The sequence below is a fragment of the Olea europaea genome, chromosome 10, assembly GCF_002742605.1.
Source record: "Olea europaea var. sylvestris chromosome 10, O_europaea_v1, whole genome shotgun sequence".
Taxonomy (NCBI): Eukaryota; Viridiplantae; Streptophyta; class Magnoliopsida; order Lamiales; family Oleaceae; genus Olea; species Olea europaea.
Genome location: NC_036246.1, coordinates 42310069 through 42323911, shown reverse-complemented (window position 1 = coordinate 42323911; position 13843 = coordinate 42310069). Strand labels below are relative to the sequence as shown.

General features: G+C 34.5%; 2 protein-coding genes across 2 annotated transcripts; one reads left to right on the top strand and one right to left on the bottom strand.

Moving 5' to 3' along the window:
- Positions 1–2021: 2021 nt before the first annotated feature.
- Positions 2022–4632, bottom strand: LOC111402344 (citrate synthase, mitochondrial-like). Its single transcript, XM_023030573.1, has 3 exons — positions 4498–4632; positions 4143–4323; positions 2022–3674 (listed from the first exon to the last, which is right to left on the bottom strand). The coding sequence occupies exons 1-3, from the start codon at positions 4595–4597 to the stop codon at positions 2264–2266; spliced, it is 1692 nt and encodes a 563-aa protein (XP_022886341.1). The 5' UTR covers positions 4598–4632; the 3' UTR covers positions 2022–2263.
- A 4928-nt stretch (positions 4633–9560) lies between these two features.
- Positions 9561–13647, top strand: LOC111402343 (L-Ala-D/L-amino acid epimerase). Its single transcript, XM_023030572.1, has 7 exons — positions 9561–10358; positions 11581–11691; positions 11962–12178; positions 12319–12652; positions 13088–13149; positions 13270–13342; positions 13610–13647. Coding segments are annotated over exons 1-7 (1305 nt in total). The 5' UTR covers positions 9561–9851; the 3' UTR covers positions 13611–13647.
- Positions 13648–13843: the final 196 nt, after the last annotated feature.

Below are 13843 nucleotides of genomic sequence, written 5' to 3'. Positions count from 1 at the left end.
AAAACATCGAGGAAGCAAGGTAACAGCATTGATAGTGTACGTAGATGACATGATTATTATAGGAGATGATTAGGATGAGATCTCAAGACTCCAAGAACAATTGGCGACCGAGTTTGATATGAAAACGTTGGGAGGGCTCAAGTATTTTCTAGGAATTGAGGTCGCTAGATCAAAGTAAGGTATATTTCTTTCTCAGCGAAAATATACTCTAGACCTACTATCGGAAGTTGGACTACTGTAATGTAAACCGGAAGATACACCAATTGTCCATAATCACAAACTTGGAGAATATCACAACCAAGTTGGCTTATGCAGTAAATGTGGTAAGTCAATTCATGCATTACCCAAGTGAAGATCATATGGATGCAATGATCCAAATTCTCAGGTACCTAAAGTCATCCTCTGGAAGGACTTATGCTCTCAAAGAATAATCATCTAAGAATTGAAGGCTACACAGATGCTAATTGGGCAGGAAATATTTTCGATAGAAAGTCCACCTCAAGGTATTTTACATTTGTTGGGGGAAACTTGGTGACATGGAGAAGTAAGAAACAAAAGGTAGTAGCCGTATCAAGTGCAGAAGCAGAATTTCGTGGGATGGCTAAGGGTCTTTGTGAACTCCTCTGGCTAAGAAGACTGTTGACAAAAATTGGCTTCACTCCAGACTGTTAGATGGATCTCTTTTGTGACAACAAGGCTGCCATCAATATCTCTCATAATCTCGTACAACACGATCGAACAAAACATGTGGAGGTAGATCGATATTTTATCAAAGAGAACCTGGCCAAGATAATTCGTTTCCCGTTTGTCAAGTCTGAAGATCAATTAGCAATAATTCTTACCAAAGCCGTGTGTAGCAAGAACTTTCACAACTCACTCGACAAGTTGGGCATGAGAGATCTATATGCACCAACTTATATGCACCAACTTGAGGGGAAGTGTTGGCATGAGCTGTGAAATTAGAGTTAATTGTGCCAGTAATCTTTAAATTAGTCTTGTAATTATAGCTTTTAGCATAATTAGTAAAAGTATCCAAATATAGACCCGCCCCAACGACTATATGTATCCCTCAATCTCTGTATAATGAAATTGTGAGAGAAGATTTCCAGAACACATATTCTTCAATCTAACATCCACATTCTGCCATGCGATAAGAATACAACCTCAGCTTCAAATACAATTTGCTCATCAGACTTTTGACCATGCACAATTATTCCAACTTCAACCACAACGTAGATGTTGTCTTCCCTTCAAAATGCCCTGAAGAATATTGTTAGAAATATGAAGATGAATCCATGAAAATGCCTTTCGATCCTTCTGTTGCTTCTTCTCTATTGTCCAAGCTGTGGGCATCTTGTCAAACCTAATAACGCATCGTCTAAATCCATCTGTGCCAATACAACTCGCATCTTTACTTGTCACAACAAAAATCTAGTATTGCGATCCAAAAGCAAAATTTCAAACTTTATAGTTGCCATCGATAACAGAAACCTCAAACAAAATCACAATCAATAGCTCTGATATTACTTGTTATGAAATTGGGAGATTAATGTGGCATGACATGAAATATTGATCGCATAAGTAAGAACAAAATTAAAGTAAGACGAGAGATTGGTAGAAGAACAGAGTAATTTTATTACTTGACAACCAATTGAGAGAAAATTACAATATTTGGAATATTTAAACTGAATGAAGAGTCTATTATTTATAGGGGATGTCCCAAACCCTAGAAATAACCTAAAAGATGGAAACTAGGTCAAAATACGCGTGAAACCGACATAAAACAAAAAACCTGGATGACACTATCACTCGAGCGACGTCTAGTGATAGGCGAGCGATAGCCCAGTAGCTCGAGAGAGAGCTCGATGATAGGTGGGCAACAGTTCTCTACTTCCAAAAATTTGCATGTTGCTCAAGCAACCAGCTAGCGGTATATTAGCAAAAATCTGACGACTTTTCTTTTCGGTCTATACTGTTGATCTATTGAAGACCACTTCAACTAGGCCTCCAAATCACACATATCTAGACTGAATTTGGGTCACAAACCTAACATAGGCTAAAAATTACGACATGAGAAAAATACAGATATAGTAGGAAAAGAGGTAAGAGAAAGCCAATGAAGAAAAGTTGTAGCCAACCTTAGAAACTTTACTTATGACAGTATTAAAATACATTTTATTTGTCGAACATGAAAATTTCCTGATCTAATTTGACAAAGGCGACCACAAAATGGTCGCCTCTCTCAAGCGATAGTTGTTACATTTCAATCTTGAGCTGGTTTCTTGCAGTAATTTTCTAGCCATTCGATTGTAACACTCCTTGGCCTCTCAAGTGGCAATCCAAGTGCTCGATCCCATACAATCTGAGAGCAAATGCCAATAGCCCTCGATACACCAAAGATAACAGGGTAGTATTGTGCTTCAGTTAATCCATAATGGTTGAGTAACACTCCACTGTGGGCATCTATATCAGGCCACGGGTTTTTAATCTTGCCAAGTTCTAATAGTATTGGAGGCACAACTTCGTAGAGATCAGAAACCAGTTTGAATAGTGGATCATCAGGCAAGTTCTTGAGTGCGAACTCTCTCAGGCACGTGTATCTTGGATCTGTCTTGCGCAAAACTTCATGTCCAAATCCCGGAACAATCTTGCCACCGTTCAATGTTTTCCAGACGAAGTCTTCCAAATTTTCTTTGGAGGCATCCTCCCCACACTCGTCTACGACAGATTTAATCCAGACTAAGACTTCCTGATTAACCATACCATGAAGTGGACCGGCTAAACCGTTTAATGCAGCAGCAAATGACAGATAAGGATCTGAAAGTGCACTAGCCACTATATGACCGGTATGAGCACTAACATTTCCACCTTCGTGATCACTATGTATGGTCACATAAAGCCTCAAAAACTCTAGCATCTCAGGATTATCGAAGCCGAGCATGTGTGCAAAATTTCCAGCATAGTCTAGGGAATCGTCCATTGGTATAACATGTCCATTCTTGTATATCCTTCGATAGATATAAGCAGCCACGACTGGGATTTGAGCAATCAAATTTAGGGAGTCCTCATATGTATGTTCCCAGTACTTGGATTTATGAATCCCCTTCTCATATACCTTTTGGAATTCACTTTGAACTTGAAGGGCCATCACACCAGTGGCAAATTGCGTCATTGGATGAGCGTTAACAGGTAAGGCATTAATGGTTTGGTATACATGATCCGGGATGGTAGCACGACGTCTCAATTCCTTTGATAGCGAATCTACTTGCTTGTTTGATGGTACCTTTCCGGTTAAAAGAAGCCAGAGGAGGCCCTCAGGCAATGGTTCTCCATCAGGCTTTGCAGCGGGTAATAACTTTTGACACTCGGGAATGGACAAACCTCGGAATAGAATTCCTTCTTCTGGATCAATTAATGAAGTTTCACATAATAATCCTGTCAGTCCACTCATTCCACCAACAACCATCTCAACAGTAATGTTCCCCAGCTCAACCTTACCATGTTTTGACTTGAGTTTATTCAGACGCTCGTGCTTTTCTGGAATCAATTCTTTCAGCTGAGTATGAAGCTCAAGATCAGAGGTGGTCTCGACTTGACGCCAGTGCAGTGACTCTCCGAGACTGGGATGTTGAGCAGCGCGCCACTGCAGCTTGGATGTCATAGAAACGCTGCCCCTAAAGAAAACATTGTTCACGATTACGACTTGCGGTTTCATATTAAATGATCAATATATTAAGAGGAGAATCTCAAACACTAACTACTTGTAACGTTGTTTTGCTTCGGTCATTAATCCTTTTTCTTTTTCTTTTCATGTTAGTAAATCTAGTTTCAATTTAGGCTCTAGCTTTGCTGAATTAACAGAAATGTTGAGTTGGCTTATGGAAATGAAGTGATTGCAATTTTCATCATCTGTTTAGGAAAAAAATGTGTATCGTTGGATAAGTCATGCTTCTGAAATTTGGTTTTATAAAGAAAAATATAGAAAAAAGGCACGACATGTCCAACAAGACGCTTGTTTGCCTGAAACAAAATGAAAATTTAATAAATTTTGACAAGACATTCAGTTTGGTACAAGTCTTTTGTTGGGTTTACTACTGAATTTTCCAATTTAGTAATTTGCGACTTCTTTGTGCTGTTCTTACCAATTGAAAAATTCTGCAACTGTTGGCCAAATGAAGACAACTAGCATTGTTGCGGTGAAAAGTTGACAGAATAGAGTCACAACGTTGTATTGTACAACCTTATAAAGCAACCATATTGCTGCACTTCCAAATAGAATTGCAGCGAAAATTCTTGTGTCCCTCGATAACAGCACATCAGCAACTGCAAGTTCGATTCATAAGCACTTGTGACAAACAAAAATAAGCAAGAAAATTATAGTATTTTGAAAAGAGCATGTTTAGTACGTATTATTGGACAATAGTGCGAAATAACATAAAAATTTCAACTTATTCTTCGCCGTTCATACTGTGTCTGGTATTGTAGGATGTTTAGTACCTTTTCCTCCTCCTAGAACTGCACGTATTGGCCTTTCTCGACCAAATAACCTTTTCCTTGGCGCTAAAGTGTCGGAATCAGACGACGGGGAAGCATCCATTGGTGAACTTTACAAGTTAACCATAGGAGATGAATAATTTTGTACAGGGTTAAGTGTAGAACTAAGATTTATATAAACTATCATGTTCTGAACTTTGCAGCTAAGAAAGTTGCTAAGGGGACAAAGAAAGGCATGACTTGAGCATGTTTTCCAAGTTAGCTTTATATGCTTGCTTTTGCAAGATTAGCAAAAATGGTGAAGTTTTTGGCACGTGTGCCTAAGAGTGTTAGGCCTACAGTGATAGTTAGACAAATTACTTTTTGATAAATAATATTTTGTTCAAGTGTATAAATTGCATTTGTATTGTTTTGATTGAACATGCAATGATGTGCCTTCGATCTCTTTATCATAATATAAGTTGAATACTTGTTTGAGAAATAGAGACATATATAATTTATAATATGATAAAAAATGTTTAACATTATATCAATAAATATCACGCGATTTGGGATTGGAATGGCTCAATTCACATGCATTTTGTTATGTGAAGCTTGTCTTGTGTAATTCAGCCCTATTCATCAACAATGTTTCACCAATGTTTAGGAGACCATCTATTGAGTGTATTAAGACAATGACAAAACAGCTATAAGCATATTGTTTTCATCCGTATAAGTCTTGGATACTTAATTTGAAATTTAGACTTCCAATGAGGGTTATTATTCTAGTTGAAGTTTGGAGGTTGAAACGTTCAAATCTAGGGAGAATCATCATATATTGAAATAGTGACTTTCATTTTGAGCATCAAATGAACGAATGTTGTGATAATCAACCTTAGAATATACATCTAGGGAATATGATGGAACAACAAGTTTGGAATTATGCATCACACGATAGAGAAATAAATTAAATGACTTTTATGGATCGGAAAATAACAAACTTAAACATTTATGATTATTTGATTGACTATACACACACATCTATCAAGCATAGAACAAGTAAAGAGTTAATTTTAGTTGCATTACCTATGAACTTTTTATGAATTATCAAACAAGTTCAATACTTGATGCTAGTGATAAAGTTATTTAATGCAGTATTTTTATTTGGTTGCTTGTGTGCTTAATAAATAGTCTTGCTAATGAGGAACATGAATTTTATGCACTTATCCCAACTTCTATTCTTATTTAATTATATAAATTGAGTGATTATTACTTAATTTGTGTAAATTATATTAATTATAAGAAAAATATCAACTAGGATATAGTGTATAAAAATGTTATTTAGAGCTTAATTGAATTTGATTCAGAGCATTTGAAGATTAATCGAAGTGCAAGTGATCATCAATTGAAAGTATTAATGAAGAATTCAGTAAAAATTCATAAGTTTCGGGAGTTAAATTCAACATTTAAAAGTTTGGCGATTAAATTACAAACTTTCTAAACTTGCATCTAATCAATTATTAATGATTTTGAGATTAAAAGGACTTAATTACAAATATCAGAAAATGAATGACTAAAGTTGAATGAAAAAATGAGTATAATTAAAAGACGAGATTATTTTCTTTGAACGGGGATTTTGACCGAAATCTTGTTCTATAAATATGTATCATAGTCTTGAAGGAGGCTTGTAGGGTTACATTACATATGTATTCAAGCCGAGATGTTGAGGATTCTTTTATACAAATATTCAAGCAAAAATGGCCTCTTAGGATAAAAATTAATATCAATCACAAGAAAAGATAGCCTCAAAGGAAGGAAAAATCAAGAAATCAATCAATAAGTTAGGGTTTCAAGGATTTTAAAAGAAGAAGATAGATTCTTAGTGCAAGATCTTCTTCTTTTTTCTCATTTTTCCTTAAATCTTGATGATGTACTTTAAGTCTCTCTTGTTTTATTTTTCCCCAGTGATGTGTAATTAAGTAATTAGTTAGGATAAATGATTGTAACCTAGTTTTGACTTAATTTTAATTAAAAAAATTCAATTTTTATTTTTTTTATTTTTTACTTCCATTCTTAATATTTTGAATTAATTGGCCACTAATTTATTGATTTAGATAATAGTCATCGTGGGAATGATAATTTGGACTCTTAGGCTCACTTTATTATTTGTTACCATCCGTTCACTTGTAAGATATAAAATCGACAACATTTATCATGATCCATCCAATTAAGAAATTAATAAGTTGGCAAATAAAATCTGTAGAGCCTTCAATTGGGAAGAATTTATAAAAATAATGTATGCTCAATAGGACGAAGATTGTGCAAGAATTTATTTATTCCATATGTGCATTGTAACCCTTGAAACATTATCAAATTCCCCCAAACCGTGCTACTCGTCCAAGGCCACGTGGACCCTAGACGAACAAGGGCGTCACCTATTTTTGGGGGGCTTGCGGACGAGCAGAATAATCCAATTCCGCCAACATCTCTGCGGTAAAGTTTTCTTCCCCTCTATTTGCATAAAGATACCATGGACCATCCAAAATTCTTTATCGATATATTAATTTATTAAAATATTATTGATGTTTACTCGAGCTCTTGATAGATTGATTTATTATTATTATTATTATTATTATTATTATTATTATTATTATTATTATTATTATTATTATGTTGCTAATGATATTTGGAAATTTTTGTAATATAGATTATAATTATGAAAAAATTGGTGCAAATTATTTCAAACATTTGTCCAAATTAAAATTTTGATCCGAACCTTTTAAGTGTGGCTCAAATTGTCCCGAACCTTTTCATTTTTCAGCAACATCACCCTTTTGAATGAATCCATCCAAAATGGTTGTTAATTTGTGCGTGTAATGCAATTGTCTTTATTTTATTTTTATTTCAAGGGGCAATTTTGTCAAATGACTTTAAAAATAACTAAAAAAAAAATTAAAAGTTCGTCATCTTCCATCCACGCATCACAATAAATTTATGGTGGGTTTCAATAATTAATTGATGTACCATTTTATCAGTTGTTAACTTCTCATCAAGAAGATGCTCTTAGTTTTTTTCTTTATAATAAAAAAGCATCTCAATTTTAAAGATTTCAAAAAAATATCTTGAAGATGCTCCCAGTTGAAATCAGAACAATGTGAAAAATTTTCTATATATTTAACAAAAATCAAGCACCAATTATCTATTTGTATGTTTTTTGGGAGAAAAACTTGTGGATGATACATGTAACAGTCTTGATAATCATTTTGGCATATGAATTCCATGTTTCACGTGTCATATATCATACAAAGAATAGGACATGAGTCTCTAATTTTAATGTGGCCCGCACACAATGTTTACACCTAACTTGACACGTTATCTAATGATTGCGTGACGAAATCACTAGGTCTAAGTTCGGACATAAAGTTGGGGTTCAACCCCATAAGTTGAATTGAGCTAATTGTCTCAACCACATTTAGAAACACACAAGTTCGTATTTAGTGATATTATAATTCGTAAAGCACCAAAAACCCGACGAACCATCGTGATATTATATTATAAAATAAAGTGGTCAACTTATTAATAGACAAAATAAAATCGACTTTATGCAAAGGTCCATCAAATCGTTCTGTAAGGTAAATGTTATATTCAATACGTCCAGATGTTTAAAAATAGAGTATGAGAAGCAAGAAAAACAAAAATTACTCTAAGAAGAATTAAATCAAATGAATGGAAGGATCAAAGATGTAGAAAGTCTCTACACAACATTTTATTCAGCTGAGAGCCTTTATATACACAGAGGAAAATAACCACTTCCAATATTCAAGGAAATGGAAAACCAAAACTAAAAGATATCTTTTAAAGTGAAGCATAAACCAAGGCACTAAGCAACAATCATTGACTCTTTCAGACACAAAATGAAAAGCACGATTAATTATGACTCACGCTAATTTATTTTTGCATTATAGTAACACATAATATTTAATGAAAATCCAATAACTTCACATGGATTTTACGGTTAATGTTACCATATTGATTCAAAGCGAAGATTCTTGACAAAAAACACGTGTTCTTAGCGCATATAAAAAGGTTGCCTTTCTCGCTCAAATATCAACATTTGAGTATAAATTATATAGTGTGACACCCTTCTTATTTTAAGTGGTCAAACTCCACCAATTTCGCTTTTGAATATGGTTTGTTTTCTTTACTTATATTTATAAGTAAAAAAGTTTCTCATTTTTATAATAACAAGATGATAAAAAAAAATTAAAATAAGTATCTTATTTACAATTTTAAGCAACAAAAAATTATTTATTTTAAAACTTTTAAGTAAATTATTTAAATGTAACTAAGCTACCAACCTGGTCCCATCTGATTCAGCACCTTTTGAGGCCAAATAAGGACATGTATTTTTTATGGAAAGCTAGCCCTATAATGGAATGAAGAGACAAAAACCATTAATGATTAGACTCATTATGAATTATATTAAGATAATGAGTGTAATTAAGCTTATTAATTACAAATAAAAACTACAAATATAATATGGACGAATGATGACCAAAAAATAAATAAATAAATAAATTATATGGATGAAGAAAATTACAAAATAGTGACTTTTGCCAATAATCCAATAGTTGTTAAATGAAGAAAACAACTTTTATGTTAACTATGTTCTTCATTAAATTAATAATAGTAATCATTAAAATGACGATGCAATATTTGTTATGTATACGCCATGTGGAATTTAAGGTTCTAGTGGTACAATGTTGATACACATGCTACTTATCGACTTTTGATTTATTTAATTAAAATTGAAATTAAACCTCTAAATTTAATCTGATTAATATCTAGATTATAACATTTTAAATCAATCAATCAAAATCATGTTCGATTTTATGCGCTATTATCATAATCGATGAGGGCAAAATTACGTTCGATTTTAGACACTATCATAATCGATAAAGATGGCTTATAAAATAATGAGAGTGGAAGAAAAAGCATTTTTCATCGTACAACAAACATTAGTCTTGAATTATTGTTATTCATTAGATTATGCAGGCGGGCATCGTTCGGTGGACACAAACAATAAGGAGAATATTCTGTGAAGTAGTTCGTTCATCCATGGCGCAGAAATAGGGAATGAAAAATGCCTCCAATTAAAAAATGTCTAACCCACATGCAAGAGGAGGCTTGAGAATAATCAAATTTCAAGCTACAAATCGAAACCCTAAATTTGTTATTTTAATTAATTTAATCTACACACCACCGTTCAATATTGTCTTTGTGTCACCAACTACAGTATACAAAACAGTCACAAATGACAGTTAGTTTTTGCGAGCCCAATCAAGATCGCACAAGAAATTGCTTCAATTCCTGTTCTAATGGGTCCATCTGGGTTTTTTTCGCTTCACTCATCATGCCACTCTACTCTCCTCTGTTTTCCAGCTAATCGAATTTCCAGCACCCGGAAATTTCCATCAAATTTCGGGAAACCCGTAAAAGGAATCGCCACCGCCTGCATGGCGGCTGAGGCACCAGCTGCACCGCCGTCCACGGTTTTTGGGTTTAATAATTTGATGGAAACATTTACAGTTGATGTCCACAGAGCAGAAGGTAGGCCTCTGAATGTGCCCCTGATTGCACCCTTCACAATTGCATCTTCAAGGCTTGATAAAGTGGAAAATGTAGCCATTCGGATTGAATTGAATAAAGGGTGTGTGGGATGGGGGGAGGCTCCAATTCTTCCATATGTGACAGCAGAGGATCAGCAAACTGCACTGTCTAAAGCCGCGGATGCCTGTCAGTTTCTGAAGAAGAGTCCGGGAAAGACTTTGGGGTTGGTTTTGCAGGAGATTGAAGGGATTCTTCCCGGACATTCATTCGCTTCTGTAAGTGATAAAACCCATTAATCAAGAACTTGTTAATTTTTTATTTTTTTTTTAATCTTTTAATTAATTTCTTTAGCGTAATGAGTTATGACTCAGCACTGAAATGCTAAGTTTCTTCTCTTTTTTGCTCAGCCATTTTAAAGTTTGCTTTTCTGAGTTGTATGCTGTAGGTTATGTAAATTTTATTGGGTAAACAAAGCAAAAAGTAGAATATTTCTAGAACATCTTTCTGAGAGATGGTTCACTTATTGACCGAGGGATAAGTAATTCAATTCAATCACACTAAATAAATGTTTATAGTCCATATGATGGATCAAGTTGCTTTTCCTAATTGGAATTGAAGGTTGTAATAAAATCAATCAATTTCCAGCATCATGTCATAGCCAGCGTATCCATCATAGTAAGCAGTTCTTATTTCTCTTCTGAATCGTGTTATCTAATTGTCTTCATTGAGGTTCTACATTGGTTTTTTTGCTATACGACTTAAGAAATTAGGCTGTTTGAGGTCTGAGGTCTGCTTGTACTCCACAGAGTTTGTATATTTATTTTCTATAGAAGAGTAATAAACTATACTAAGTTACATGGACTACATTACATGCGCTAAACATGAATACATGTCCAGATGTTGTAATCGTAAAAAATCTGCCATTTGTTAGGCTTGACATGAAGGATCATATGCCATAACCTTGTAACAAGTGTTCATTTTCTTGGATATCTTTAGATTATAGTCACATAACTGCCAATGCATCTTGCTTGTGTTGGTTACGAAGTCTTAAAATCATATAACATGAACAGTATCATAGGTGATCATACTGTCCACGAATAGGTTTGCAGAAAACAGGCACTAACAACATCAATTGCCATGAATTTAGGGGATTGTGCTAATTTACCAAATGCTGTGGTAAGTTAGTGTATGCCCAGCTTTTCTACATGGTAGATACTCTGCCACCTCACTAGAATGAGGGAAAGATTGAATATCTAAGATTAAATGACTACAGCCTATATAATACTTGCAAAAGAAAGGAGACGCAGTGTCATATCCAGATAAAATTGATGGTAAATAAGAGTTTCAGGAATTTTCTAGTATCTTTGTTAAATTTATCAAGTCCTTCTATGTCAAAATGGACACAGATTATGTTTATTGATTTAAGTTTATTCACCTTTCCATAGAGTAGTGTTGAAGAATTTTCTTTGACTCATCCAATTGTCTCTGTTAATGAAGGTCAGAGCAGGAGTTGAAATGGCATTGATTGATGCAGTTGCAAACAGCGTTGGAATACCTTTGTGGAGATTGTTTGGTGGATTTTCAAATGAAATAACCACAGATATAACGGTTCAGTTCCTTTCTTCTATGCTACTTCAGTTTTGCGTTTTTTCTTTGACAATTGTGAAGAAAATGTGACCACTATTTTTTGGCTTTGGATCTTCCAAATCATTCCCATAGGAGATCCGGACCTATATTTTGTGATCCTTCGTGAAAAAGATTCAATCTTTTCATAAAATTGTTTAAAATTTGGAAGAAGGGTAGAGAAATAATCTTTAAAGGATTTGAAACTGCAGAACTTTGTCAGTTAATGCTAACTAGTTATTATAATGTGTTTAGATTCCAATAGTTTCCTCCACTGAAGCAGCTGAGCTGGCTTCAAAGTATGGTAAACAGGGATTCAATATTTTGAAGCTCAAGGTGGGCAAGAATCTGAATGCAGACATTGAAGTTCTTCAAGCCATACGTATGGTCCACCCTAACTGCTCATTTATCTTAGATGCTAATGAAGGTTACAACTCAGATGAAGCCATTCAAGTTCTGGAAAAATTACATGGTAAGATAATTTTCTCAATTTGAATTTCCACAGGTATCTCTCTCTCTCATCGATATTTTGTGTGTACATGACTGCATTTGTGTATTGTAGTCTTAGGATCCACAAGCATGGAATAATATTGATATGTATCTTTCTTGCAGAAATGAAGGTGACGCCAATTCTTTTCGAACAACCAGTTCATAGAGATGATTGGGAAGGTCTTGGTCGGGTTAGTCATGTTGCAAAAAACAAATATGGGGTATCTGTTGCTGCTGATGAAAGCTGTCGTGGTTTAGCTGATGTGAAGAAAATAGTGGAAGAAAAACTTGCAGATGTAATCAACATTAAGCTTGCCAAGGTTGGAGTGCTTGGAGCCCTTAAAATCATTGATTTAGCGAGGGCAGCAGGATTGGATCTCATGATTGGTGGTGTGGTTGAGACTAGACTTGCCATGGGCTTTGCTGGTCATTTGGCTGCTGGCCTGGGGTGTTTCAAGTAAGCATCAATTCATTCATTTTTAGAAAAATTAGAGCATCATGTTGCAGTCTAAAACCATTTTTAGCTAAGCCTAACAAACTAAAAGTACAAGACAGGCTTAGAAAGAAAAAAAAATAAAATAAAGTTTTTGAATATAATGTTACACTTAACTCTTTTTGGCAAATATCTTTAGCTTAAAAAAGGTTACCTAAAATTACTTTTTTAGGTTAGACGTGCTAAGCAGACTACATCTGAGTTTCATGAGATTTTCACCTAAAATCAGGGTTCAGAATTTCAATTTTCCTTTTTATATCATGTACTTCCACTTGAGGAATGATCATCATGAGGTTCTTGCTTACTAGAGCTGGCAGCACTTATTGATCTGCTTATACTTTTTAATTTTTACATTCAATGTACAAGATATATTAACTCCGACAGATAATTTTCTTGCAGATTCATCGATCTGGATACGCCCATCTTATTGGCAGAGGATCCAGTTCTTGAGGGTTATAAAGGTTTCAGCTCTCCTAATGATTTTTACCTTTTGACTAACGGGCCTCTGTACAGTGCTGGTAGTCGCATTAATATTAATGTATTTGAGCAAATGATTGACCCCATCATGTTTTCTATGTTAGTTTCTGGTCCAGTTTACAAGTTTTCAAATGCTAGAGGACATGGTGGCTTTCTACATTGGGAAAACATTGCATGGTAAGTTCTAATTGTAATGAATTGTAGTAACTATGCGGCATACTCTTGGGGCACCATCGTGGACAGGCCTTTCTCAGGACTTGAATATGATACATAGACACAAATTCGGCCTTAATTATTGAACATTACGTTGATCATAATGTATTGCATGAACAACATGAAGACGCTTCCGCTTAAATTTTTGTAGTTTTATTGGTCTGTTTTAGCTTTTCATGTACGCTTAGTTTCCTTAAAGTGTTTTTTGAATATGTCTTAATTTCTTTACGGATAAGTTCGTGACAATTTTGGGGATTGGGATTTCAAAGGTTGGTCACTACTTTGTGAACTTGTTTAGTGGGTTTTTCTTCGCACACGTGACATGACTTAGGAACCAAACCAAGTCCGGTCTCGTGTCTCCTTACTTTCCTGTTTTTTGTACTTCATGGCGTATGTGCTTTAATGCTCGTTATTTAAGTGAAATTGGCTATTACAGAATAAAGTGCGGTTAATAATAATATATGA